Source organism: Hibiscus syriacus, unplaced genomic scaffold, assembly GCF_006381635.1.
Source record: "Hibiscus syriacus cultivar Baekdansim isolate YM2019G1 unplaced genomic scaffold, ASM638163v2 tig00110597_pilon, whole genome shotgun sequence".
NCBI lineage: Eukaryota > Viridiplantae > Streptophyta > Magnoliopsida > Malvales > Malvaceae > Hibiscus > Hibiscus syriacus.
Window position 1 is genome coordinate 7,534,253 of NW_024062795.1, and position 25,112 is coordinate 7,559,364.

The following is a 25,112-nucleotide window of genomic DNA, read 5'->3' on the forward strand; positions in this document are numbered from 1 at the left end:
AGTTTTGGCGGCAAGAACGGACCGGAAGCCTCCCTACGATAATTTGATCCATCGTCAAAGCAAATACGCCACGTGGACATTCCGACGATAATTTCTCTTACTATATCTTTTTGTAAACTGCAAAATGAGGCTGCGACTATTGTCAGAAACATAGCTCCAGAAAATTTCAGACAAAATACGCTAGACAACTGTGAGAGTAATTTATCTTTCTTGGATGACCAAACCAATACTATTACAATTATCAATGCATGTCTCCTTCCTACACAGACCTCACATATATTCATATGTAAATGCATTCCCTCAAAACTAAATCCTCATTTAAGTGCAAAGGAAAAGAAACATTCCCTCAAAACAAATTTCTCATTTCAAACTCATCCTCTTACATACACATCTAACCCCTATAGACTCGGCCACAAACCTGACTCCATATATAACCAAAAGCAATCAATTGAAAAGGTCGGATCCAACAATATATATATATAATCAATTGAAAACCTTATTTTCCTTCACCAAACTCAATGCTCTTTATACCACAACCATTTGTTAACGTTTTCAAAAGTTATTATTTTCCTATTCGAAAGCTATTATTTTTATATTCGAAAGCAGTAAAACACTGCTCCCAAGCATTAAACCAGTAAAACACTATGTATAGATATTGCTTTCCAATTCGAAAGCTATTATTTTTCTCAAATACGTTATCTTTCTGGGTTTTTCCCATTTACAGAATACCAACATTTAGAAGAAAAAAAGATCAGTACTGAGAGAATGGATCAAACCGTGCAATTGTGTTATAGTTCGTCGGTGAGAGGGTCGATTTGGTCGCCAGGACAGACATAAGCTTGGAATCGTGTGAGGGTCGTTGTTCTACCAGAGAAGAAGCTTTTAGGGAAAAAAAAGTTGAAATGATTTTAGGGATCGGGCAGGAGAAGAGGGTGGAGCATATATTTATCCTATGGCGGCGTTTTTAGAAAAGCTCCACTATATCATATGTTTTTGCGGTGTTTTTTTAACAAACGACACTATTGATGAAATATATTGTGGCGTTTTTCTAAAAGCGTCGCTAAAGTTCTCTTTATTGCGGCGTTTGTTGGGAAAACGCCACTATAAACTAAAACTACTGCGGCATTTGTCTAAAAACGTCACTAACGAACTCTTTATCATGGCGTTTGTTGAAAAACATCACTATAAATGAACCCTATTACGGCGTTTGTCTAAAAACACCACTAAATTAGTATTATATAGCGGTGTTTGTTAAAAAAACGCCGCTAAAGTTTCATTTTGCGGCATTTGGATTGTAAACGCCGCTATATTTTTAAATTTTGTGGCGTTTACTCTCAAAATGCCGCTAAAAACGCCGCTACAGTTTTGTTGTAGTGATGTGTGTTTGCTTGTCCAAATTTTAATGATAATTTCTTTGGCTTTCATGAAATTAATCACTAACCGAATAAAAAATTATATCAATGAAACAAATCTTATTTCGATTTTCACACGTACATCGATAGAAACAACTTAGATCAACACGTTTTGACCACAAACATACTTGACAAACATGCATACATACAAATTCAAATGAGCCGTACAATAGTCCTATTATGGAAGGCAAAGGAAATTAAGTTTACAGAAAAAAGCATGATAGTTGAGACATTGAAGAGGACAGTGAATAAAAAGAAAACATTAACGTAGAAATCCCATCATTAACTATCTGTTCATCCCTTTTTCAACCGGTGGAGCCATTGCTAGCCCTGGGTTCTTCTCCACATTTGCATGCCAACCTGCACGTAAACCCCACAAAATTAACGACATCAACTAATACATTTCCGAACCACTAACATAGAGAGTATAGACATGAAAAATATTAAAAATAAAACGGTATGTGGGTATATGTAGTTACCGATAGACATGTCGAATCCTCGGTTCTTGAGCTCACGATACTCTTGAGTCAAAGCACAAGTTTCGCACCAAAAATGGCGCATGCAATCGCCACAATCACCGCCCTTTAAGTTATACTGCCTTCTGAGTTTGGATCGGTAAAAGCAAGAATACAAGCATGGACACCCCGTGATGAACATTATTAACGTGTATAGTGCCCCACTTGCCCCGCATGCTGCACCATTCAAAACAATGTTTTTCAACATTAATTTCTCTTCAACTATCTGCATACTTAATATGACAAGATTCCAAATTTAGAGACTAATTACTTACAAGTTGATCCTTTATCAGCAATCTCAGCTATCTGGCCAAAGGTGATACATGGACACCAGCAAGCAGTACAACCTGAAAGTTCAAAACATATATAAAATTCTCGTAAATTAACCAAAAATTCATTCACATATACATTTGGAAATTGAAATGACTGAACTGGTTTTGAAGAAAGACGAGCTTACAAGTTTTCATATCAGAAAAACAATCACAGAATCCGACGGACCATGGAGCTTCATCTTGAGGCTTTGACATGATTAAGGAATTTAATTATAGATAATGGATATATACGATATGTATATGGATCAATATACTCTACGAAAACTTGTTCTGAAAAGTAGGTTAAATGATTATGAAAAAAAAGGATGAATTTGGATTATTTTCTATGGATATTTCTGCAAACTGAGAGAGCCCTTATTTATAGATATGGAAATTAATAGGTAAAGGTTGATAAATTAATAATATATATCTTAAATTTGAGGAGATAAAGAGAGTCAATATCCGCCAGACTTGAGTTCCATGTTTACGTGTAGTATTAAAAGCCCTGTTGTTTCCACTCATACGTCCTGGGGACCGCCACCTTTAATCAATAAAGACTAGTTGCAAGAGAAAACAATGTGCAACCATCAATTCTTTACATCTATTGCTATCAATTATTTTAACTTGATTAAAATCTTGATCATCTAAAAAAATATTTAATATTATTATTAATTATAAAAATATGTTTGATATTGATATTGAGGGTTCTATAATCCATGAACAAGTCTACGGGCGTCTGTCACTTTAACTTTAGTTTATATAGATATATTATTTTAGCTTACAGATTATAGTTAGACATATGTCTTAATTCATAAAAGTTGTGTTATAAAAACTTATAAGAAATAATTAATCACATGGGTGATAAGTTAGGCCGCCAAGAGTTTGGTTCAGCTTCTCTTGAATCTCTTCCACTATTTCCTTTTTGTTCGGTAAACAAATCCTGCATCGTATTGCAGTCTTACTTTTTTTATAAATTAAAGTTAAAGTAAGTGGGTTAAATTCAATGAAATTTCTCTCTGCTTTAATAGAGTTTACGACTAGATTGTATTTTTAAATTTAAAAAAATTATAAATTAAAGTAAGAGGGCTAAATTCTAAATATGTTTAAAATACGTATTATTTGAGTAGAGAATGTATGAGGTTTCGGGGTAACTCCCGGGTTGTTTACGACTAGAGCTGCCCATGTGATGAGCAAAACAAAGAGCGTGTTTGAAACGGTGGCATACACGCGTTAATTATTGGCACTTTGGTTTCATCGGTGGCGGCTTATTGTTTCATATACGTGTGGCTAAGTGGAAATTTGGTAGAAAAGTCTCATTGTTTTCATCTATGGTTTGCTTAAAAATATCTCATAATATAGTGATCATGTTTATGTTTATTGCCGGGATGAATAAATAATTTTATGTTACCAGAACAAAAAAATTATAAAATTTTAGAGATGATAAAAATATATTTTTAATTAAAAATATTTAAAATATATAAAATTTTTAAAATAACAATCATTTTCATCAACTCCTTTTCGATACATTAATGTTTACCTATTTCCTTGGTTTTGGTGAACAAAACAGGCCTGTGTAGACTTGGTCTCTACACGCTAAGTGATGTTTTGGAATTGGTAATAAACTATTAATGCAGCCGATTTATGGTGAAAACGTGTTTTTGGTTACTTAAATCTTCACGGAAGCTGAGTTGACTCGTAAAACTTTGTGAAGATTCTTGTGATATTTCCTTTACCGTGGTTTCACTTATATAAATATAACCCTACCATTTCTTTCTCCCTTGAAGCCTTCAACAAATTTTCATTTTCTTATTCACAATAATTCTCAAAGAACACATCAGACATCACCATGTACGCAAACCAGCCAGCAACTGGTGTTCCTGTTAGCTCAATGAACCAGCATTATAGTACGCAGCAACCGGCAGGGACGGTCCCTTGGTCGACGGGACTCTGTGACTGCGGCTCCGATGTTTCCAACTGTAAAGCTATTCCTTTCAAATAAACCTATCATCTTTTTCCTTTAATTTCTTTCCAACTGTTAGCTCAATGTTCTTTGATTTACTTGAATTCTATAGGTTGCATCACGTGTTGGTGTCCTTGCATCACCTTCGGACAAATTGCTGAGATCGTCGATCAAGGATCAACATGTAAACTTTAAACTCTAAATCTTAAAGGAGTAATGAGTTGACTCCAAAATAATTGTTTTTAATGTATGGCAGCATGTGGAGCAAGTGGAGCACTGTACGCATTAATCGGAGTATTCACGGGGTGTGCCTGTATCTACTCCTGCTTCTATCGCCAAAGAATGAGGAGTCAGTACATGTTGGAAGACCGTCCTTGCAACGATTGCTGCCTCCATTACTGCTGCGAGAGCTGCGCCCTGTGCCAGGAATATCGCGAGCTCAAGAACCGTGGCTTCGACATGTCCCTCGGTAATCATTTATTACACTATAAAAAAATCACATTTTACATAAAGTTTAACACAATAGTTTATATGCATTAATTTCGCTCAATCCCATGGTTTTTAATCTGCATTCTTTTGTTTGGATTATGTAGGATGGCATGGAAACATGGCGAGGCAACAAAATCAAGGTGTGCAAATGCCAACGGCTCCAGTGATGGAAACCGGCATGAAAAGATAAAAGTGAAGCTTATAGGATTGATGAGATAGTGCAATTATTTTTTATGTTATGTGAAATTCTGAGTTTGATTATCATATATATTAAAACTGGTCTCAATATATATTTGTAAATTTAATAATACTTTGTATGCTATCTTATTTGCTTTATGTGATACTTTAGGCAATTACCTCAAATAAAATTGTTTAAATGATAAAAGATATTATTTTTTTATAGACGATTCAAGTTCAAATATTATTCAAAATTACATGAGCTTTGAACTTAAGAAATAATCTTAGTAATAAAATATAATATATTATCTTTAAATGATAAAGATTTGAACGGTTAGTAATACATATATAATTTTATCTTAATAATAAAAAACAGATACTAAAATGAGAGCAAAAAGAATATTACAAGAACTACATGACTTTTCAAGCATTATCGTTATAATTACGTTGTCAAATCTTATTGATTTTGTAAACAAAACAGGCCATTTTAGATTAGGTCATCGTTGTAACCTCTGTGGAATTGGTTTTATTGGTATCAGACATCACACATTGACCGAACAATACATACGTTTGTATACGTATACAACAAATTGGCAAAGATTTCGAACCAAATCCCACTCGTATTATTGCTAATTTCATACATTTCTACGTATAAATATAAACCCACTTTCTCTTCCTCATTTGTTGCCGCTTTTGTTGCACAAGGGCACATGGACATGTACCCAAACCCAACGGACCAACCACCATAATGGCCAATACCACCACCTTCTCGACACGGGCAATCAGGGGACGACCCTCAATCACCACAACGTATAAATATAAAGTTGACCTAATGTTTAACCTTAAAAATATGGTTATTCTACAGTCAAATTCCTTATAAATTATTTGATGGTCAAGGATAATAATAATAATAATAATAATAATAATAATAATAATAATAAATCTGCTAACTAAGTCCCTTATAAAATATGGTTTAATTAGGTGTATGACCATCGTAAGATATTTCATATATAAATATATACTATATTATATTAAAAAGTATAATGATTACATTTTTTCATTAAAACAACTAGTTTTATTAAAAAAATGAAATATCTATAATTGCAATGAATGTTTATAGCCATAATCGTAAATTAAACACATAATTAAATTATTTTTATGTAAACACCTAAAAGCTAATCACTTAAAATCACCAAAAGACCATACGAGGAAAATGTTAAAAAGCTAACTAAAAACTTGAACAAAAGATAGATACAAACAGATCTGACTGCATCGGTACACAAAGCACAAAAAATGAGATAAAACTATTGAAAGACCACATATAAACCACAAATCAGAGTCGAACGACGTGAGAGAACAATCAACGAACGTAAATCGTGTATCCAAATTCAATTTGATGGTCCCAAGCATTGATGATCAACATGATAATAAATAAGCATCATCTTGATCAGTCGTGACGAATGTGAAATCCAACCCTAAGAAAAAGATAAATAAAAATAACAGTCAAATAATCGAAACGTACCAAAAGACAGAGTTATTAAAAATTGGAAAAAAATCAAAGATATAATACAAAAAAGGGAAAACAAAAAAAATACCAACGGCAACCAACGTCAAAATTAGTTCAGTTGCTTATCAATTAAAGATGAAAAGAGGAATCAACCGTGTTTATGATTACAATACTTTTATTGTCGGTTGAATTTATTTTTTTAATTATAGAAAAAATACAATGATGATCATTAAGAGAGTTGGTCGAAATGGGTCTACTTGAAGAAACTTGCAACCGAAGCAATGGTTGGCTGTTGAGAGAAATTTAAATTTGATCAATGCATGTGATGAGTTCCTTACCAACTTGACTACTGGATATTCTTTCTTCCCTACTTCATGAGGACGAGGTATAAAAACTTTTAGATTTAAAATTTAAGTTTTACACTTTTTATATTTGAGTCGATTTTAAAAAAAAATTGTTTATATTAAATTCAAACCCTAATACCTTATTATCTCTCTTTATAAATATATATTCATCAAATAAATGTTTGGCTGAATAAATAAATAAATATATTGAAAATAATTCGTTTCTTTTTGAAGTAGTTTGAGCTTAAACACTATTTAAGCATAATAATGTAAACTAAATTACCTTCTTTAATGGAAGCTCCTCTGGATTCTACTTCCTTTTGCAACCATTTCTTCATGATAAAAGGAAATGACTTTGTTTTTGAAATAGTCTAATTGTGCCCTTGAAATTTAGCTTTTATTTTATTTTTTAATAATCAAAATCCAATTAATAATACTGTCAAACACCATTGTGAATTAAGGATTTTTTTTTAAATTAAATTATGTTTCCTAATTACTCATATAAAAGGAAAATGAAACAAATAAAAGTATTGAGTATGGAGTTTAAATGGTTTGGATAAAGTACATTGACCGTTCTTATGCTTAAATAATTCTTTTGTTATTAATTTTTTTTAAAAATTATAAATAAATTATTAACATTATCAATCAATTATAAAACGGGAATGAGAAATTATAATAAAAATAAATCTTTAATAATTATTTATAATAATTTAATAAAATTTAAAGATATTTTAAATTTTAAATTTTTAACAATTAAAATAACTATTTAAACATATCCTAGTTGCATCTCTGATTTTTAATATGTTGACTTTTATTGTAAGATATTGTTTGTTCTAAAATAAATTTTTTAGCATAAATTATGTGATTTTGATAGTAAAAAAATTATTATTATTATTTAAAGTCTCGTATTTAAATACTATAAATATCACGAATATAAATATTTAATATCAAATAATTAAAAGTTACCCTCAATTATCTCATATTAATAAAAATGATTTTCTAAATAAAGCAACAAAAAACACTTCATATAAGTCCAAGCTCGGTATCAAATCAAAAAGTGCCACGTGTATACGATTCACGCGGTTCCTTCGATTACCTCCGCAACGTAAAAGGGCGTGATAAACAAGCGCTAAACTGGACCTGTTCCCCTAATATCCACCCTTTGTTGACTTGTCTTAGCCCATTATACATCATTAATTCTCGGTATATATCCATCCAAATTCTTTTTAATTTCCAAGAAAATTCCATCCCATTTCCCAGAATTTGCATCAATCAATCAATTAAATATCAGCTTTTGTTTTGAATCTACAGTAAAGAGCTTTAGCCATGGCGTCCTTCAACCCAAGTGGGTACGAAAAATTTTCAGTTCCGCCGTCAGCACCACAGAAGTTCGGCCAAGAAGATGCCACAACTGGGGTTCCGGTCAGCTCCTCAAACCAATACTACACCGACAGTTCTCAGACCAAAACTCGAGTCCCTTGGTCTTCAGGGCTCTGCGACTGCTTCTCTGACTGGAGAAACTGTAAGTCAACTCATCCTTGCAACCAAAATGATGGGTGGGTTACGGAGGCGCTTTCATTCACGCGCTGCAGCTGAACTATTTTTTTTTTCTAACAGGTTGCATCACATGTTGGTGCCCTTGCGTAACTTTTGGTCAGATTGCAGAGATAGTAGACAAAGGATCGTCATGTAAGTTGAATCCTCGGCTAATTAAGGTCACATGCTACCAAATACTCCGAATCTGAACAACTTGTTTTATATGAACAGCATGTGGGGTGAATGGAGCACTTTACACCTTGATAGCATGCGTAACCGGCTGCGCGTGTTGCTACTCCTGCTTTTACCGAGCCAAAATGAGGCAACAGTACATGCTTAAGAAACACCCTTGCGGGGATTGCCTCGTCCATTGCTTTTGCGAGTACTGCGCCTTGTGCCAAGAGTACCGCGAGCTTCAATCCCGCGGTTACGATTTATCCATAGGTAATTCTATGTTATTTATCGTATACATGCATCAAATATCTGTATCTAAAGTTAATTCCATATGAGCGTGAATTGTGTAGGATGGCATGGGAACATGGAAAAGCAGAGTCGTGAAGTGGCAATGACTCCGATGCCACCAGTGGTGGAAGATGGCATGAGCCGATGAACAAGACGTCAAGTGGACATCTTGTTAAAGTAGCACTAGTAGTAATTTATATGTATCTCAGTGCCCACCACATATATATAAGGTTTATGATTGTTAATTGTGATGCAAGTGTAATTTATCTCGGATTTATATCACTACTGTTCTGTTTTGAGGATTTGTCAGTTTTGGTATTGCATAAATAAAATATTTGATGTTAATAGAAGGTTGTGTTACTTTTCAATGTTTGGAATGTCTCTTTATTCGATTATTTTTTATTCAAAGAGAGTTTATATTACATTTTAAAAAGAAGAAGAAATTTCCACTTGGTTAAGACATAATTGGGCCTGCAACTGCTTGCTTTTTATTATTATTAATAATTCGTATTATTTGGTGAATATATTTAATTTTTAATTTAAAATTACATCCCTTCAATTATAACTTTTCAAAATTTCTTTTCATGAATTTCATGAAAAGATTAAATCATTTTAATTAAAAGATTGAGTCCTTTAATCAAAAAATTAAATTCTTTTATCAAAATGTTTTAACCCTTCTGTAGACACTCATTTTCGTCTCACTTATATATATAGATATATGTATATTATAGTTTTAAAATATTTTTAAAACCTATATATAATATATAGTTTTGAAAACATGTTTGAAAATATTTATATATTATATAGTTTTTAAAGTATTTTGAAAATAAATATAATATATAGTTTTTACATATTTTTGAAAATATATGTATTATATAGTTTTTAAAGTATTTTGAAAATAAATATACTATATAATTTTTAAAACTTTTTTTTAAAAAATATATATTATATAGTTTTTAAACATTTTGAAAATATATATAGTTTTTAAAAAATATTTTTTGAAGAACATATATATATTATATAGTTTTTAAATCATTTCAAAAACTTATAATATATAATTTTAAAAAACATTTTTAAAAACTATATAATTTTGGAAATGTTTTCAAAAAAACATATAATATATAATTTTAAAATATTTTTAAAAATATATATTATATAGATTTTTGGAAAATGTTTTTTTATTATTTATTTATTTATTTACCTTTTGTTATTTATTTATTATATATTTTACTTATTTTATTTTTATTTTTATTTTGTTGCAGGGTCTAATAGGTCCAACGAGTCCAACATGTTTGGGCCTGATCTAGCCCAATATGGGTTAGGGTTTGGAAACCCTAGTCACACAGCCCCAGTCAGCGCCGCAAGTCAAGGAAGCATGAGCGCCAACAGTCACAACGGCGCGAGATCTCCGGCCGAGGAAATCGGGACTGACCCATCCCGAAATCCTCGGCCCACGACACGGGTTTATTACCACGACCATCGGAACTGACCGGCACCAGTAGAGGTATAAATACCCCCCACGGTCAGGAACAGAGGAGGAGGGTACATCGAGAAACAACAGACCACAACCGAGTACACAAAGAACCACAACCATCACACTACACAACGGTACCCAAAATCGACAGAGAGACAACAGCAAAAAATACCCACACCACAATACACATCATCTAGAGCCACAACAGCTATCAACAGTACCAAAACAAAAGCCACACACACAAGAAGCATAAAAACTGAAGCATCAACCGAAGAAACCATCGGAAAAGCGAACGGTCATCGGAGAAGGTAAAAAGTCGAGGCTATTTTCCTAGATCTATGCCGATCTATAGGGGTCTTGGTGATTTGGGCTACGGTTTTGTTTCTACGGAGACGAGGGGAGCGTCTTGAGGTTATTTAGATTTTTTTTCCGGCCACCGGAGTCGGTGGCCGGAGCGGCGGCGAACGGCGGAGTGCATGGCCGTGATATGGGGCTTGGTTCAGAGAATTGAGAGGATGTAGCGAGAGAACAGATTGTTCTCTCGTTGAGGAGAGAGAGAGAGGAAAATCAGAAATGGGAGATATGAAGGGGAGAAGAGTGTTTTCGGGTATTTATATATCAGGGGTCTATGTGCAATTAGGGGATTTTTTAATTCTCCCCGCAGTCCCTGGTAGTTTAAATCGCATTACAATCTGGTCATCACTTGTAATTTCGTCTCTGGATTCTCAATTCATTCAAATTGGTCACCTTTTACACTTTTTATATTTTGTGAATTAACCCCCCTAATTTTGTTTATTTTTTATTGCAGTTCACTTTTAAAATTCATTTCAGTCCATAGGTTTCAAGCTCATTCGATTTGATCCTTTTTTGGTTTTTTTGTTATTTTTTATCTTATTTCGTATTATTTTATTTTTATTCAATTTGATCCTTTTTTATTTTCATTTATCCTTTGTTTTCATTTATTCTATTTTTGCTCTTATTTTTTTAAACTCATTTTTTTGTTCTCTTTAATCTTTATTTATTTATTCTCTTTCTTTGACTTTTTATTTTTATTTATATATATATATATATATATATATATATATTTGACTTTTTTTTGTTTCCATTTGTTTTTTTATTTATTTAACATTTATTTATTATTATTGTTTTTATTTATTTATTTATTTTTTACTAACATTTTTGACTTTGTAGATAAATTTTCAACCGATCAAAGGTAAGCAATTCGAATCGAGTAATTTAAATTTTAATTTTAATTTTTAATTCTTCGCAATCAAGACAACCGGCAAATTAATTGGTACCGAAAGGGCTGTTCAAGGGTGCTAATCCTTCCTTGACCGTAACCGACTCCCGAACCCGACACGTTTCTGGTACAACGCAGATCAGGTAAGATGGTGTCCGACCCACCTAAATTCGTTTTAAAATGGTCGGTGGCGACTCCAATTCGTTTAATCCAAGTCGAAGCCCAATTTCGGGCCCAACCGAAAGACGGTTCCGACAGCTTGGCGACTCCACTGGGAAACGGTAAGTGAGTCAGGCCAGAATTAATTTTCGGTTGTCTTTTTATGCGAAGATTGTAAATTTAAATTTTAATTTATTTATTCGATTCCAATTATTTACTTTTGATTATTTTTCCAAGTAAATAGTTGTACTAACATTTTTTCAATGATTTCAGATTTTCGAAAAGTTTCATCTCATGCTCTATACCCGAGCTCCGAACCCTTTTAAGTGGGGGTGAAAGCGACGCATTCGTGTGAATTTATTCACCGCATATGCCTAGCAAGTAGCCTTCGGGATTCATATACCTTATGTCTTCGTGTGAATTTATTCACCGTGCGGGCATAAGGGAATGTGTCCCCTCGAGTTTAACTTAGTCCACACAAGCCTGTGATGGGTTTAGGACTAAGGGTCTGGTAAGCCCAAGGGGGCACCGGCAAGGAGAACTCGAGTACCGTTTTTTAGAACCTAAACCGGGAGAGTACAGGGAATTAGAGCCCACCCCAAAACCTCATTCCAAACCCTAGGCTGTTTTATTTCCTACTTTATTTTTTGTTCAAAGCATGCGAACTAGACAAACATGTGGTTAGGTTTTGTTTAAAATTAGCATGCGGGATAGAGATCATGTCCGGGTAGGAATAATAAGCATGTGGGGTAGATATCATGTGGGGTAGCATTTTTCATTTTTATTATTGTTTTGATTTACCTCACTAACCCTTTTATTTTTTGTTCTCTTTTATTTTGTGTTCATCGTTTGCATCATTTAATACGATGTGTTGATCCACCAAAAATATGTTTGTTAAACATGAATAATCTGCATTAATGGACAAATGGGTTATAATACAAAGAGATAAAAAACTCAGAAGTCCAACCGTGGTCAAAGAATACTCAAAGGCAAAGTTGCAGGGGCAATACGAGGAAAAGGTCACTGACTCGGTCGCTCCTTTCGAAAACTACAAGAACAAGATGGTGAAACACTAGCTGAGTTGGATGCCATTACGGACGAATTCAAGAAGCAAGCTTCGGATAGTTTCTCTCGATGGAGGGCTCCAATGACACTTTCGTTAGAAACAAGCTCGGTAGAAAGTGAAAGTCGGAGATGCAGTCCTTCGAGATCTTTTTTTTTTGGGGCAAGCATCTCATTATTTGCACATTTTAGCCAAAGGAGCCGGAATGGTTCGACAGGATATTCAACTAGTGAAAAAGATGAATCAACTTGTCAGAAGCTGTACAGGATTTTTACCATCAAAGAGAGTTTTTTGTCTCTTCAGACGTAACACTTTTGTCACCAATAAGGGTTATTCAGAATAACAGGCACATTTTTTGGATCAATGCCTCGGACATTTCATGCATCATATATTTATACATTTTGCATTTCTTATTTTCTTTGCATTTTGTTATTTTCTTTGCATTCACATTAACTAATATAAACATGTCTCATCAAGGGGAACAAATACTGGATACACCGCCTCAAGCATTGGACACACCCCATCCACATAACACTCGTTTGAAGAAGAAGAGGATGGAAGCCAGAATTACACAAATCGAGGAGAATATGGTAAAACTACAAAAAGAACTAGAAGACAAGATAAACCAGAACAGTCGAAATACTCTGGAAACAATCACAAAGAACCAAGAGTCCTTGGTTGATCAGATCGTTGCCAAGTTAGTTGGCCTACAACAGACCAGTGCGCCCGGGGCAGGTTCACCGGAAGGGGTAACTATACAACCTACCCCACAAGTGGTTATCTCACCTGAAATCCTACCAGAACTTCGAGGGGACTCATCTGCTGCAAAATCAAAGCCCTTGTCCTCTGTATTTAACCCTAGGAACAATCCGGGTTATTACCATGTACCGGATTTGGACGAAGAGGAAAAAGCGAGGAAGATGGAGGAAAAAATCAAACAATTGGAGGACCAAATGAATATAGTCAAAGGAGACCGTGACTACCATGAAATCGATGCAACGAAACTTAGTCTAGTCCCGGACTGGTTCTTCCCCGAAATTTAAGTCCCGGAGTTCGAGAAGTTTGACGGGAATAGTTGCCCATCCGCTCACATCACCATGTTCTGCCGGAAGATGACAGGATATGGAGGAAACGACCAACTCCTGATCCACTGCTTTCAGGATAGTCTGTCGGGCTCAGCCATTCGGTGGTACAACCAGCTAAGCTGATCAAATATCAAGACCTGGAAGGACCTGGCCAAGTCATTTCTGGAACAATACAAGCATAACAATGACATAAGGCCAGATCGAGTTATGCTACAAAACATGGAAAAGAAGCATAACGAGAGTTTCAGGCAGTACGCACAAAAATGGAGGGACTTGGCTGTGCAAGTTCATCCGCCGTTAGATGAAAAAACCCTGAAACTTTTCGTGCAGACTCTAAAGGCTCCATACTTCGGGCATCTGGTGGCGATCACATCAGGAAGCTTTTCAAACTTGGTTATGGCCGGAGAAATGATTGAGTCGGCCATAAAGCAAGGCAAGATTAAGGATGGGGAAGCCAGTAAGAAGCCTCCTATGAGGGAGAGGGATGGAGAGGTTAACAACATCAAACACTCCAGCAAAGGTGTTACAATCTCCAGCCCAAAATCAACTGCGGCTGTACCGTTAGGTACTTCTAAACAAGATTCCAGGAGGGAAAGAGAACATTTCGACCCTATTCCCATGACCTACAAAGAGCTTTACCAGCAACTTCTTGACACCCATGTGGTGTCACCATATCCAGTAGAACCCATAAAGCCCCCATACCCCAAGTGGTATGACGAGAATGCGTATTGTGAATATCACGGCGGAGTCCCAGGGCACACAATTGAGAACTGTTACACATTTAAGAGGGTCGTACAAAAGATGCGTAACCAGAACTGGATCGACTTCAACAACTTGGGGGCATCCAAGTGAGGAATATCATTTCATCATTTGAGGCATTCTGTTTGACTTTGTTTTTCTTCCATTTTTTCTCAAGTTTTTGTAAGAACATTTTAATCAAATTTATGTTACTTTAAAAGATGTTAAGCAATGGATCATATTTGCAAATTTGTAATTCTTTGCATATCATTTGAATTAAGAAACTCTGTAAACGATTCAAAGTTATGAATCTTTGACGAAGTAACATGATTTAAAAACAAGGACTTTGACCTTATCCAGAATATACCCTCAAATACCATACCCCACTCTTGGAATTAACCAATATACCCTTTTCCTTTCATAAGATGCGGACAACACGGGGCATCATTTGCATATGACAATTACTATGTTTTTTATTTAAGACTTTCAATGACGATGATGATCTTTACAAATGAAAGAGTCGAGTAGGTGAATCCAGTTTAGGTCAGTTGCTTGAAAATTGAACTCTAAATTTTTTACTTTCAACAAATACCTAGGTTATAACAGGTTCTTCTTGACAATCTTAAGAAATTAAATCCGTAAAAACTGAGCTATTCCGCTAAGGCAATTGGTTATAGAGGAAACTTGAAAGCCCTGGCCTTATGAGTAGATTACGTTCAAACCATGACATTACTCGAAAAATTGGCAATTCGGTGTTTGCTCCACTGCTTTTGTCAGGATGAAGACTTTGTGATGAGACGAACCCTTCAGTTAAACCTGATAAAAGTGATTATAATACTAAGCTGTCCCTCTAAAGCAATTGGTTGAACGCCCCGGCTTTATGGATTTTGCTAGCCAGACAATGGCAAAGTAAATGAAATTTTTCTAAAAAAGAAATTTTCGGTAATGTTGGACTAAGGGAGTTAAGGAACACCTGTTATAGTTGACTACGCACAAGCACTCAAGAATTTCATTTTTAGACCGATATTTTTTGCACTGCCTTTGTTGGAAGAGCCTACAAAGCTTGAACAAATGAAAGATTTCAGAGGACTGAGATAAAAGGTCTAGTAATTGATCATGCTAGTTGCGTCATTTTGTCCGCACCCAATTAAAGTGCCAAAGCATGTTGCGATATTTAAAAAATGACATTTTTTACCAAAAAAACCTTAGAAAGGAGGCCAACCTAAAGCCGACTCGTCTTTTTGAACATTTGTCAAAGATTTGTAACTCTGAAAGCATTAAAAGAGCTCTTGATTCCTTTGATATTTTTTTGAACTCACATTTACAATTTGATTCAATTGCGAACAATACTTTACAACATTTTTATCATTTCTCTCTCCTGAAACAAGAAAAAGAAGAAAAACGTTTTCAAACAGAACAATCTCAGATATGAAATGTTTGTAAAGCCCAAGCTCGAGAAGCAAATGGGGCACGATCGATTCCATGGACCAGATTGGCAGGCAAAGCACGAGACTCCATCCAAGAAATAACACATAATTTATTCATGTTGCATGCATCTTAGACATACTTAGGTGCATCACATTCATCATTTTAGCATACATAATTTTGCAGCTTTCAGAGTCAAGCTTCGACTTCAGGATGAAGGTTACTCGACTTGCAAGCACCTTTAAAGAACGATGGTGTAACTCAGCAGCAAGAAGCTACACCTCAACCGACTTTACATAACTACAGATCTCAGAACCAATTTCAGATGGGTTCGAGAACCAATTCAGATCAAATCTAGTTCGGTTCAAACTCACCATGAGCAACATGTTTTCAGTTAACACTTTCAAGACAGATTTCAATTCCACGACGGAAGATATCCGGCTGTCAGAATTTATCAGTAGGTTTTCCCAGACCAGCTTAGGGGAACCACCGGAAGAATCATGACTGTTTTCGACCCGTAAAGGGAAGCCATTTTTAAACAAACTATTTGCAGCTTAGCTCAAGGCCAGAAGGGCTACCTGCCACCAAGACCTTCGAGTTCGACTACGCTCAGCTCCAAGGCACATCATTTGCAGAATAGCTTAAGTCGAGAAGGGCTATCTGCCAAAGACCCTTAAGTTCGATTACACTCAGCTTCAAGGGCATAACATTTACAGCATAACTCAAGGCTAGAAGGGTTATCTGTTAGCAAAGATCTTTGAGTTCGACTACGCTCAGCTCCAAGGCACATCATTTGCAGAATAGCTTAAGTCGAGAAGGGCTATCTGCCAAAGACCCACGAGTTCGACTACGTTCAGCTTCGAGGGCATATCATTTACAACATAACTCAAGGCTAGAAGGGTTATCTGTCAACACAAGACCGTCGAGTTCGACTACGCTCAGCTCAACGGCACATTATTTGCAGCATAACTTAAGTCGAGAAGGGTTATCTGCCAACCAAAGACCTTCGAGTTCGACTATGCTCAGCTCCAAGGCATATCATTTGCAGCACAACTTAAGTCTAGAAGGGTTGTCTGCCAACAAAAGACCTTTGATTTCGACTACGCTCAGCTCAACGGCACATCATTTCCAGTATAGCTTAAGTCGAGAAGGGCTATCTGCCAAAGACCCCCGAGTTCGATTACACTCAGCTTCGAGGGCATATCATTTACAGCATAACTCAAGGCTAGAAGGGTTATCTGTGACCAAAAGACCTTCGAGTTCGACTACGCTCAGCTCCAAGGCACATCATTTGCAGCATAGCTTAAGGGCTATCTGCCAAAGACCCCCGAGTTCGATTACACTCAGCTTCGAGGGCACATCATTTACAGCATAACTCAAGGCTAGAAGGGTTATCTGTGACCAAAAGACCTTCGAGTTCGACTACGCTCAGCTCCAAGGCACATCATTTGCAGCATAGCTTAAGGGCTATCTGCCAAAGACCCCCGAGTTCGATTACACTCAACTTTGAGGTCATATCGTTTACAACATAGCTCAAGGCAAGAAGGGTTATTTGTCAATAAAATTGTCGAGTTTGACTCCATTCATCTCGATGACACCCCAATCACACTACTGTTCGGCTGCAATCGAGGTTTTCAAGTCGAGAAGAAGACCTGGGTTAACCGTGCCTCAGTGACAAGAAACTGTTTTCCGGCATCATAGCTTAAGTCGAGAAAAGCTATATGTCAACGAAGACCTTTCGAGTTCAGTTTCATTCAGCTCGAGGGCCTATCAAACACATGGTGGAGTCAGAGAACTACTTTACAGCCAAATTTTTTAACCAAGGTCTTTAAACCAAGAAGAAGACCGAAGTTGACTACAATTGGGCAATAAAAAGCCGCATCCCAATTCAAATTTCGAACTACGGTTTCAATTCCATATTATTTCGAGATGGACTCGACTTCGCGACGGAGGGGTCATCCGCAGCTCAATTCGACAGGGAGTTATTCTTCAACTCCACTGAACGAAAATTTGTGTCTTTTTATCTTTGTCCTATTTTTCGTTCCACGAAAAAGGACAAAGAGGGGCAGCTGTAGACACTCATTTTCGTCTCACTTATATATATAGATATATGTATATTATAGTTTTAAAATATTTTTAAAACCTATATATAATATATAGTTTGAAAACATGTTTGAAAATATTATATATTTATAGTTTTTAAAGTATTTGAAAATAAATATAATATAGTTTTTACATATTTTTGAAAATATGTATTATATAGTTTTTAAAGTATTTTGAAAATAAATATACTATATAATTTTTAAAACTTTTTTTTTAAAAATATATATTATATAGTTTTTAAACATTTTGAAAATATATATAGTTTTAAAAAAAATATTTTTGAAGAACATATATATATATATAGTTTTTAAATCATTTCAAAAACTTATATATATAATTTTAAAAACATTTTTAAAAACTATAATTTTGGAAATGTTTTCAAAAAACATATAATATATAATTTAAAATATTTTTAAAAATATATTATATAGATTTTGGAAATGTTTTTTTTATTTTTATTTATTTATTTACCTTTTGTTATTTTATTATATATTTTACTTATTTTATTTTTTTTTATTTTGTTGCAGGGTCTAATAGGTCCAACGAGTCCAACATGTTTGGGCCTGATCTAGCCCAATATGGGTTAGGGTTTGGAAACCCTAGTCACACAGCCCCAGTCAGCGCCGCAAGTCAAGGAAGCATGAGCGCCAACAGTCACAACGGCGCGAGATCTCCGGCCGAGGAAATCGGGACTGACCCATCCCGAAATCCTCGGCCCACGACGGGTTTATTACCACGACCATCGGAACTGACCGGCACCAGTAGAGGTATAAATACCCCCCACGGTCAGGAACAGAGGAGGAGGGTACATCGAGAAACAACAGACCACAACCGAGTACACAAAGAACCACAACCATCACACTACACAACGGTACCCAAAATCGACAGAGAGACAACAGCAAAAAATACCCACACCACAATACACATCATCTAGAGCCACAACAGCTATCAACAGTACCAAAACAAAAGCCACACACACAATAAGCATAAAAACTGAAGCATCAACCGAAGAAACCATCGGAAAAGCGAACGGTCGTCGGAGAAGGTAAAAAGTCGAGGCTATTTTCCTAGATCTACGCCGATCTATAGGGGTCTTGGTGATTTGGGCTACGGTTTTGTTTCTACGGAGACGAGGGGAGCATCTTGAGGTTATTTAGATTTTTTTCCGGCCACCGGAGTTGGTGGCCGGAGCGGCGGCGAACGGCGGAGTGCATGGCCGTGATATGGGGCTCGGTTCAGAGAATTGAGAGGATGTAGCGAGAGAACTGATTGTTCTCTCGTTGAGGAGAGAGAGAGGAAAATCAGAAATGGGAGATATGAAGGGGAGAAGAGTGTTTTCGGGTATTTATATATCAGGGGTCTATGTGCAATTAGGGGATTTTTTAATTCTCCCCGCAGTCCCTGGTAGTTTAAATCGCATTACAATCTGGTCATCACTTGTAATTTCGTCTCTGGATTCTCAATTCATTCAAATTGGTCACCTTTTACACTTTTTATATTTTGTGAATTAACCCCCCTAATTTTGTTTATTTTTTATTGCAGTTCACTTTTAAAATTCATTTCAGTCCATAGGTTTCAAGCTCATTCGATTTGATCCTTTTTTGGTTTTTTTGTTATTTTTTATCTTATTTCGTATTATTTTATTTTTATTCAATTTGATCCTTTTTTTATTTTCATTTATTCTATTTTTGCTCTTATTTTTTTTAAACTCATTTTTTTGTTCTCTTTAATCTTTATTTATTTATTCTCTTTCCTTGACTTTTTATTTTTATTTTTATTTATATATATATATATTTGACTTTTTTTTGTTTCCATTTGTTTTTTTATTTATTTAACATTTATTTATTATTATTGTTTTTATTTATTTAATTTTTTACTAACATTTTTGACTTTGTAGATAAATTTTCAACCGATCAAAGGTAAGCAATTCGAATCGAGTAATTTAAATTTTAATTTAAATTTTTAATTCTTCGCAATCAAGACAACCGTCAAATTAATTGGTACCGAAAGGGCTGTTCAAGGGTGCTAATCCTTCCTTGACCGTAACCGACTCCCGAACCCGACACGTTTCTGGTACAACGCAGATCAGGTAAGATGGTGTCCGACCCACCTAAATTCGTTTTAAAATGGTCGGTGGCGACTCCAATTCGTTTAATCCAAGTCGAAGCCCAATTTCGGGCCCAACCGAAAGACGGTTCCGACACCTTCAATTCATTTCCTCTCCCTATATATAGGCATATTGAGGCACACGAGTTACAATTTACAACACACAAGTTTAGAATTTTGGTTTAGGAAAACACTTAAAAAATTCATTTCAAATTCGTTTTTTCCGATGGTAAAGAAATGTAAGATTGTGTTCGATTGATCACTATGAATTATGTTTACTGTTGCGATCGTTTGTTGTTGTATCCTGCAAGACCGATGCCCAATATTACTTAAAACACCTAGAAGATGACAAATATGTCTTGAGGAAATTGTTCATACATACATCAACAAAAATCTTTCTTTGATTTATCTTAGTCTATACATCCGATTCAGTGTCTATATAAGAGTAAATAAGTTCATTTCTATACTATAATTTTGTATTTATTTTGTTTCATTCGATTTCTTATTTCTTATTATTATTTTATTTGTAAAATAAACATTTTATCTAACAAAATATTATAACAATTCGTTGAAAGAAATTTAAAAAAATTATAATATTCAGATAAACAGTTTTATACTGATTTAATCATATCATCGGGCCAATATATGTTCTAGAATTATGGAAGGTTGCTCTCTTGAAGTGCTACCCTGGAATCTTTGCACTACTTACACTCTCAATTTTCTTGCACGATGTAAACCTTCGAACACCTAAAATTCTATTTCTAAAGCCGAGCATACACCAATACTTTTTGAGAAATTCAATAACCAACACTCGTCCACGTCTCCAATCACACCACCACATAACGCAACACCCTTTTATAATTTTCTATAAATTATATGTTTAATATCTAAATTATTAGTTTTAATCTCTTTTAATATATAAATTTTTATTTTTATCATACATAAAATTTTACTTTTTATTTCATTTTAGTATCTCGTTAAAAATTTAACGTCAAGTTTTGATTTTTTTTAAATTTATGTATTAAAATGGAACAAAAACATGTTTAATTTTTAACGGTATGGTATTAAAATAACACAAAAATTAAACGTTAGTTATGACTTTAAAAAATTTGAAAGTTTAAATACTTAAACGGATAAAAAAAAGATAGTTTAAGTACAGTTAAAACTCTATAAATTAATAATGTCAGGACCAGAGAAATTTATTAATTTAGAGAGTTATTAATTTATCGATAAATTAATAATTATTAATTTAAAGAGTTTTTAAGTAATTATATTGTACATACCAAACAAAAAAGTAAATTAGTCTATGTCTCTTAGAATTACGATGCAAAAGATAAGTTAAATTAATAATGAAATCTAAATAGACTTGAACTTTAAAGGAAAACAAACAACTATTGAATCATATTTCAATAGAGTGTAATATTTTTTTTCAGTTTCTATGAATTATTAATTTATGATTTTCTTGGGACCGAAAATTATAAAAGGATCTCACGAAAAATTATTATATTATTGTTTTATCGAGTTTTTCAATTTTTTACATTGGCCCAAGTCAGGACCGGACAAATTTATTATTTTAGAGAGTTTATTAATTTACCGAGTATTAATTTAAAGATTTTCTACTTTATTAAATACATAATTTATCATGTTAATTTTGCACTACCTTATAAACGGATGTTACCAATAGGGTATTTGGGGATTAACCTTCCTACCACCTATTACATTCATAATAATGCTCGAAATGCTTCATCCTTCATTATCCCGTCTTTTTCCAGCAGACTCACCTTCAAACATAAACATAATTGGATGTTTATATTACATTCGACATTCAAAACTGCTGGATGTTTACGGTTTTATTTATTTTTCTTCATATCAAAGTATACAAGTTAAATCAGGTGATTTTACCGAAAAATCACTTTGACAAAAAAATAATTACAAATTTTACTGATCTAATACTCTTTTTAACAATGTACGGATCGTCATCCGCATTTTTTCGGCGTTTCGTCCGAACTGACTCCACGTCATGAAAGGTGCGGATGGTTATCCGTGTCTTATCCGTGCTGGTGTTATGTAATGACAGGTGCGAGTCATCATCAATGCCTTTCTGGGGCATTTGACCCACGTACGTAAGGCGCAGATCACCATCCGTGCCTTCTATTATTGGTTCCGAAAATCTCGGCCTTTAAACTCTCCTATCGCCTATAAATAACACACCTTCCATGCAAACATCACCACATCAATTTATTCTATTTTTGCTTCATCAATTCCTTCGATTTTTTGTTGTAAGGTAAAATTATTTTTTATTATATTATATTTATTTTATATATGATTATTTGAAGAAAAAAATATTATACTAATTATTTTGTATTATTTTTTGCGGTTGTAAAATTGGAAAGTAAGATCAAACATCGAGATATTTTTAGCGATACGATAACAATATAAAATTATATATTTTTAAATTATTGTGAAAATTTTTAATTTTTTTATTATGTTATATTTTAATTCATATATTATTTATTTATTTAGGCGTATTTCAGCTATCGTTTTTACAAAAAATAAGACTTTCAATCTTTCAAACTCTCAGAATGACGCGTATTTCAACTATTGTTTACTATGATGGAGAAATTCGGGAAGATGAAACCGTTTTATGGATCTCGTATACATACTTTCAAAATCTCAGCTTGCTCGCATACCGTCAAGACTATAATTTTTTGTGGATCCCGTATACCTATTTTCAGAAGTATTTAAGGTATATGAATTTGAGTTCCCCATATGTAATGAGAAAGACCCTAATAAGGTTCAAAATTGACTCCCGATTGTACCAGATCCTTCCTTATTGAGGGAGCTCGGTCGTCCAAAATATACTCGAATTCATTGTTATATGAATATTCTGGAAACGTCCAGAAAAAAACAAAAGATGTGAGCATTGTAGAAACTTATGACACACTAGGAAAAAATATCGTCTCTTTTGCATCAAGTAACCGTTGATGTTGTGCTTGATGTAGTTGTTGTTTATAAAATCTAAGTTTCTGTAATTTAATTTTCATTTACTTTCAGTTAACATCATTTGAGCATCACTGATTAATTAAACAAGAAAACGATACAAAAAATTAAAAAGCACTAAATAATAAAAATATTTGAACAATTAAGTAATAAAAATTAACAAATAAAATTAAAAATTAAAAAATTAAATAAAAAATTACAATTCTTGGTAAATAAAAAAATTAAATACAAAAATAATGAAGTGTATTACTCTGATGCATGAGTCTTGAATGTATTCCGCAGGGCGGTGGTTGTCTGTCTGGAGGAGGATTTCTTCGTATAACTTATTATGACTCATCACTCTCATCATCATCATCATCACCATCATCATCAGTAGCATATACATTTTGTTGATGAGGGTCGAATAACAATGTAGCACCTCCATAGAATAAGGACCCTAGAGGTGTATGACTGACTCTCTCACCGCTCATAGAAAATTGTAAAAACTACGAAAAGACCGACATCGATGAGTGCGAAAACTGTATAGGAGGTGTCTGTGCATGTGGTGAAGCTTCACCTACTAAATAACTAGCATATGGACCCCAAGTTGGATCTACAAACATGGAACTATAATATCCGCCATGAGGGGCAATATAACTTTGCGGCGGTGGCGACATTTGGTATAGAAGCAGTGGTGTCTGACCTGGCTGCAGTGGCATATGAAATGGTTGCAGTGCCATCTGAAACGACTGCGGAATGTACAACTATGTAGACGGTGGCTACTATGAAGGTTTCAGTGTTGCAGCTGAGGACGAGCCAGAAGCACATGCTCTCTCTCCACGAGTCGGGGGGCGATGATATTGTGAGGGTGGACGTCTTTGTCGATGTCGCTGAATGTTTCCGCCTCGTGCTTCCTTGGAAAGTAGAAATGGTTTCCCGTTCCCCGTTCATGTTGAACCATTCATAATAACCATCTACAACTGAATAATGGTCCACATAAATGGGTTCTGTAAGGGGAATAAACCCACGTCGATCCTCCCATATCATTATCCACTCATAGTGCTTCAGCAGCCAGTCTACTTCTTTTTTGCATCGTCTATCGATAATATGCAAATTGTCGAGATTCTTAGATGCTTCCAAAATATATTATACAAAACCAAATTGACGGAGCACGCGATCAGTGGGATGTCACTCGACAATAGCATAACATATTAGAGGGATCACCGTCATTCAGACATTTAATGGGCCTCTTAAGTGATGTGAGATGCAAATCCTCGTCTATTTAGTACAATAAGGAACTCATTCAAACTAAAATAAATATATATAATTCTTGTTAAAATAATAATATAATTATATAATGATAATTAAAAGTACATTTTGTTATTTAAATACATACATCTGTACTAACATTCTAATCAATGAGTAACATAATTTCTTCCAATTCATCAGGTAAATCCTGATGATCTTTTCTTGCACTTGACCACCTATTTAATAAAATAATTTTTATTATATACTAAATAAAATTATTAATATATTAAATTAGTATTGTAATTACCTCAATAATAACAGGAAGACCAACAGGTTTTTCATCACCGGACATAAAAAAGGCATGTGATACCACGCCCAATACTAAAGCAGAAGGATACATCCGCCGATAGCATTTTTTCTATAGTCAGTAGTTCGACACATTTCCCTATACAGAAATATCAAAACTGCAGAGCCTTAACTCAGTGTGCTAGCATGATGAAAATGGCGAGGTGACGCAACCATATACAATGAATTTGGTTGCGCGATTTGTCCGACATCAAGAGCCCTCATATGAGCTGTAGTATGCAAGCCCGTGCATACATTTTAGCCTGCTCCTCAGAGGCGTCGCCACTCAAATGCTTGAAAGGCATCCAACTAATTTAACGGAATTCAACCACCGTTGAAATTAGGCGAGATACATCTAAGATACACCTCGCACAATGAATGTCAATCACCATGCGCCACCCTAGAAATCACATCTCCATCTACCGAAAGCCTCA

The 25,112-nt window shown here is 34.6% G+C and overlaps 3 protein-coding genes across 3 annotated transcripts; 2 read left to right on the forward strand and 1 right to left on the reverse strand.

Moving 5' to 3' along the window:
- Positions 1-1,537: 1,537 nt before the first annotated feature.
- On the reverse strand, positions 1,538-2,571 carry LOC120134717 (protein PLANT CADMIUM RESISTANCE 2-like). Its single transcript, XM_039151157.1, has 4 exons — positions 2,385-2,571; positions 2,203-2,274; positions 1,892-2,104; positions 1,538-1,772 (listed from the first exon to the last, which is right to left on the reverse strand). Exons 1-4 carry the CDS (start codon positions 2,452-2,454, stop codon positions 1,699-1,701), a joined length of 429 nt encoding a protein of 142 aa, XP_039007088.1. The 5' UTR covers positions 2,455-2,571; the 3' UTR covers positions 1,538-1,698.
- Positions 2,572-4,014: 1,443 nt separating this feature from the next.
- Positions 4,015-4,977, forward strand: LOC120134716 (protein PLANT CADMIUM RESISTANCE 2-like). Its single transcript, XM_039151155.1, has 4 exons — positions 4,015-4,214; positions 4,311-4,382; positions 4,455-4,667; positions 4,792-4,977. The coding sequence occupies exons 1-4, from the start codon at positions 4,085-4,087 to the stop codon at positions 4,875-4,877; spliced, it is 501 nt and encodes a 166-aa protein (XP_039007086.1). The 5' UTR covers positions 4,015-4,084; the 3' UTR covers positions 4,878-4,977.
- A 2,972-nt stretch (positions 4,978-7,949) lies between these two features.
- On the forward strand, positions 7,950-9,063 carry LOC120134715 (protein PLANT CADMIUM RESISTANCE 2-like). The gene is made up of 4 exons (XM_039151154.1): positions 7,950-8,237; positions 8,333-8,404; positions 8,483-8,695; positions 8,776-9,063. Exons 1-4 carry the CDS (start codon positions 8,042-8,044, stop codon positions 8,859-8,861), a joined length of 567 nt encoding a protein of 188 aa, XP_039007085.1. The 5' UTR covers positions 7,950-8,041; the 3' UTR covers positions 8,862-9,063.
- The last annotated feature ends 16,049 nt before the right edge of the window (positions 9,064-25,112 follow it).

What these genes read in the sequence shown, in the direction of transcription:
- LOC120134717 (XM_039151157.1), bottom strand. Translation starts at nt 2,454, where the DNA reads ATGTCAAAGCCTCAAGATGAAGCTCCATGGTCCGTCGGATTCTGTGAT. An exon ending in TGCTGATAAAGGATCAACTT is followed by an intron (nt 2,105 to 2,202) that starts GTAAGTAATTAG and finishes TGAATGGTGCAG; the next exon opens with CATGCGGGGCAAGTGGGGCA. An exon ending in AGGATTCGACATGTCTATCG is followed by an intron (nt 1,773 to 1,891) that starts GTAACTACATAT and finishes GTTTACGTGCAG; the next exon opens with GTTGGCATGCAAATGTGGAG.
- LOC120134716 (XM_039151155.1), top strand. Translation starts at nt 4,085, where the DNA reads ATGTACGCAAACCAGCCAGCAACTGGTGTTCCTGTTAGCTCAATGAAC. An exon ending in CGGCTCCGATGTTTCCAACT is followed by an intron (nt 4,215 to 4,310) that starts GTAAAGCTATTC and finishes TGAATTCTATAG; the next exon opens with GTTGCATCACGTGTTGGTGT. An exon ending in CGTCGATCAAGGATCAACAT is followed by an intron (nt 4,383 to 4,454) that starts GTAAACTTTAAA and finishes AATGTATGGCAG; the next exon opens with CATGTGGAGCAAGTGGAGCA.
- LOC120134715 (XM_039151154.1), top strand. Translation starts at nt 8,042, where the DNA reads ATGGCGTCCTTCAACCCAAGTGGGTACGAAAAATTTTCAGTTCCGCCG. An exon ending in AGTAGACAAAGGATCGTCAT is followed by an intron (nt 8,405 to 8,482) that starts GTAAGTTGAATC and finishes TTATATGAACAG; the next exon opens with CATGTGGGGTGAATGGAGCA. An exon ending in CGGTTACGATTTATCCATAG is followed by an intron (nt 8,696 to 8,775) that starts GTAATTCTATGT and finishes TGAATTGTGTAG; the next exon opens with GATGGCATGGGAACATGGAA.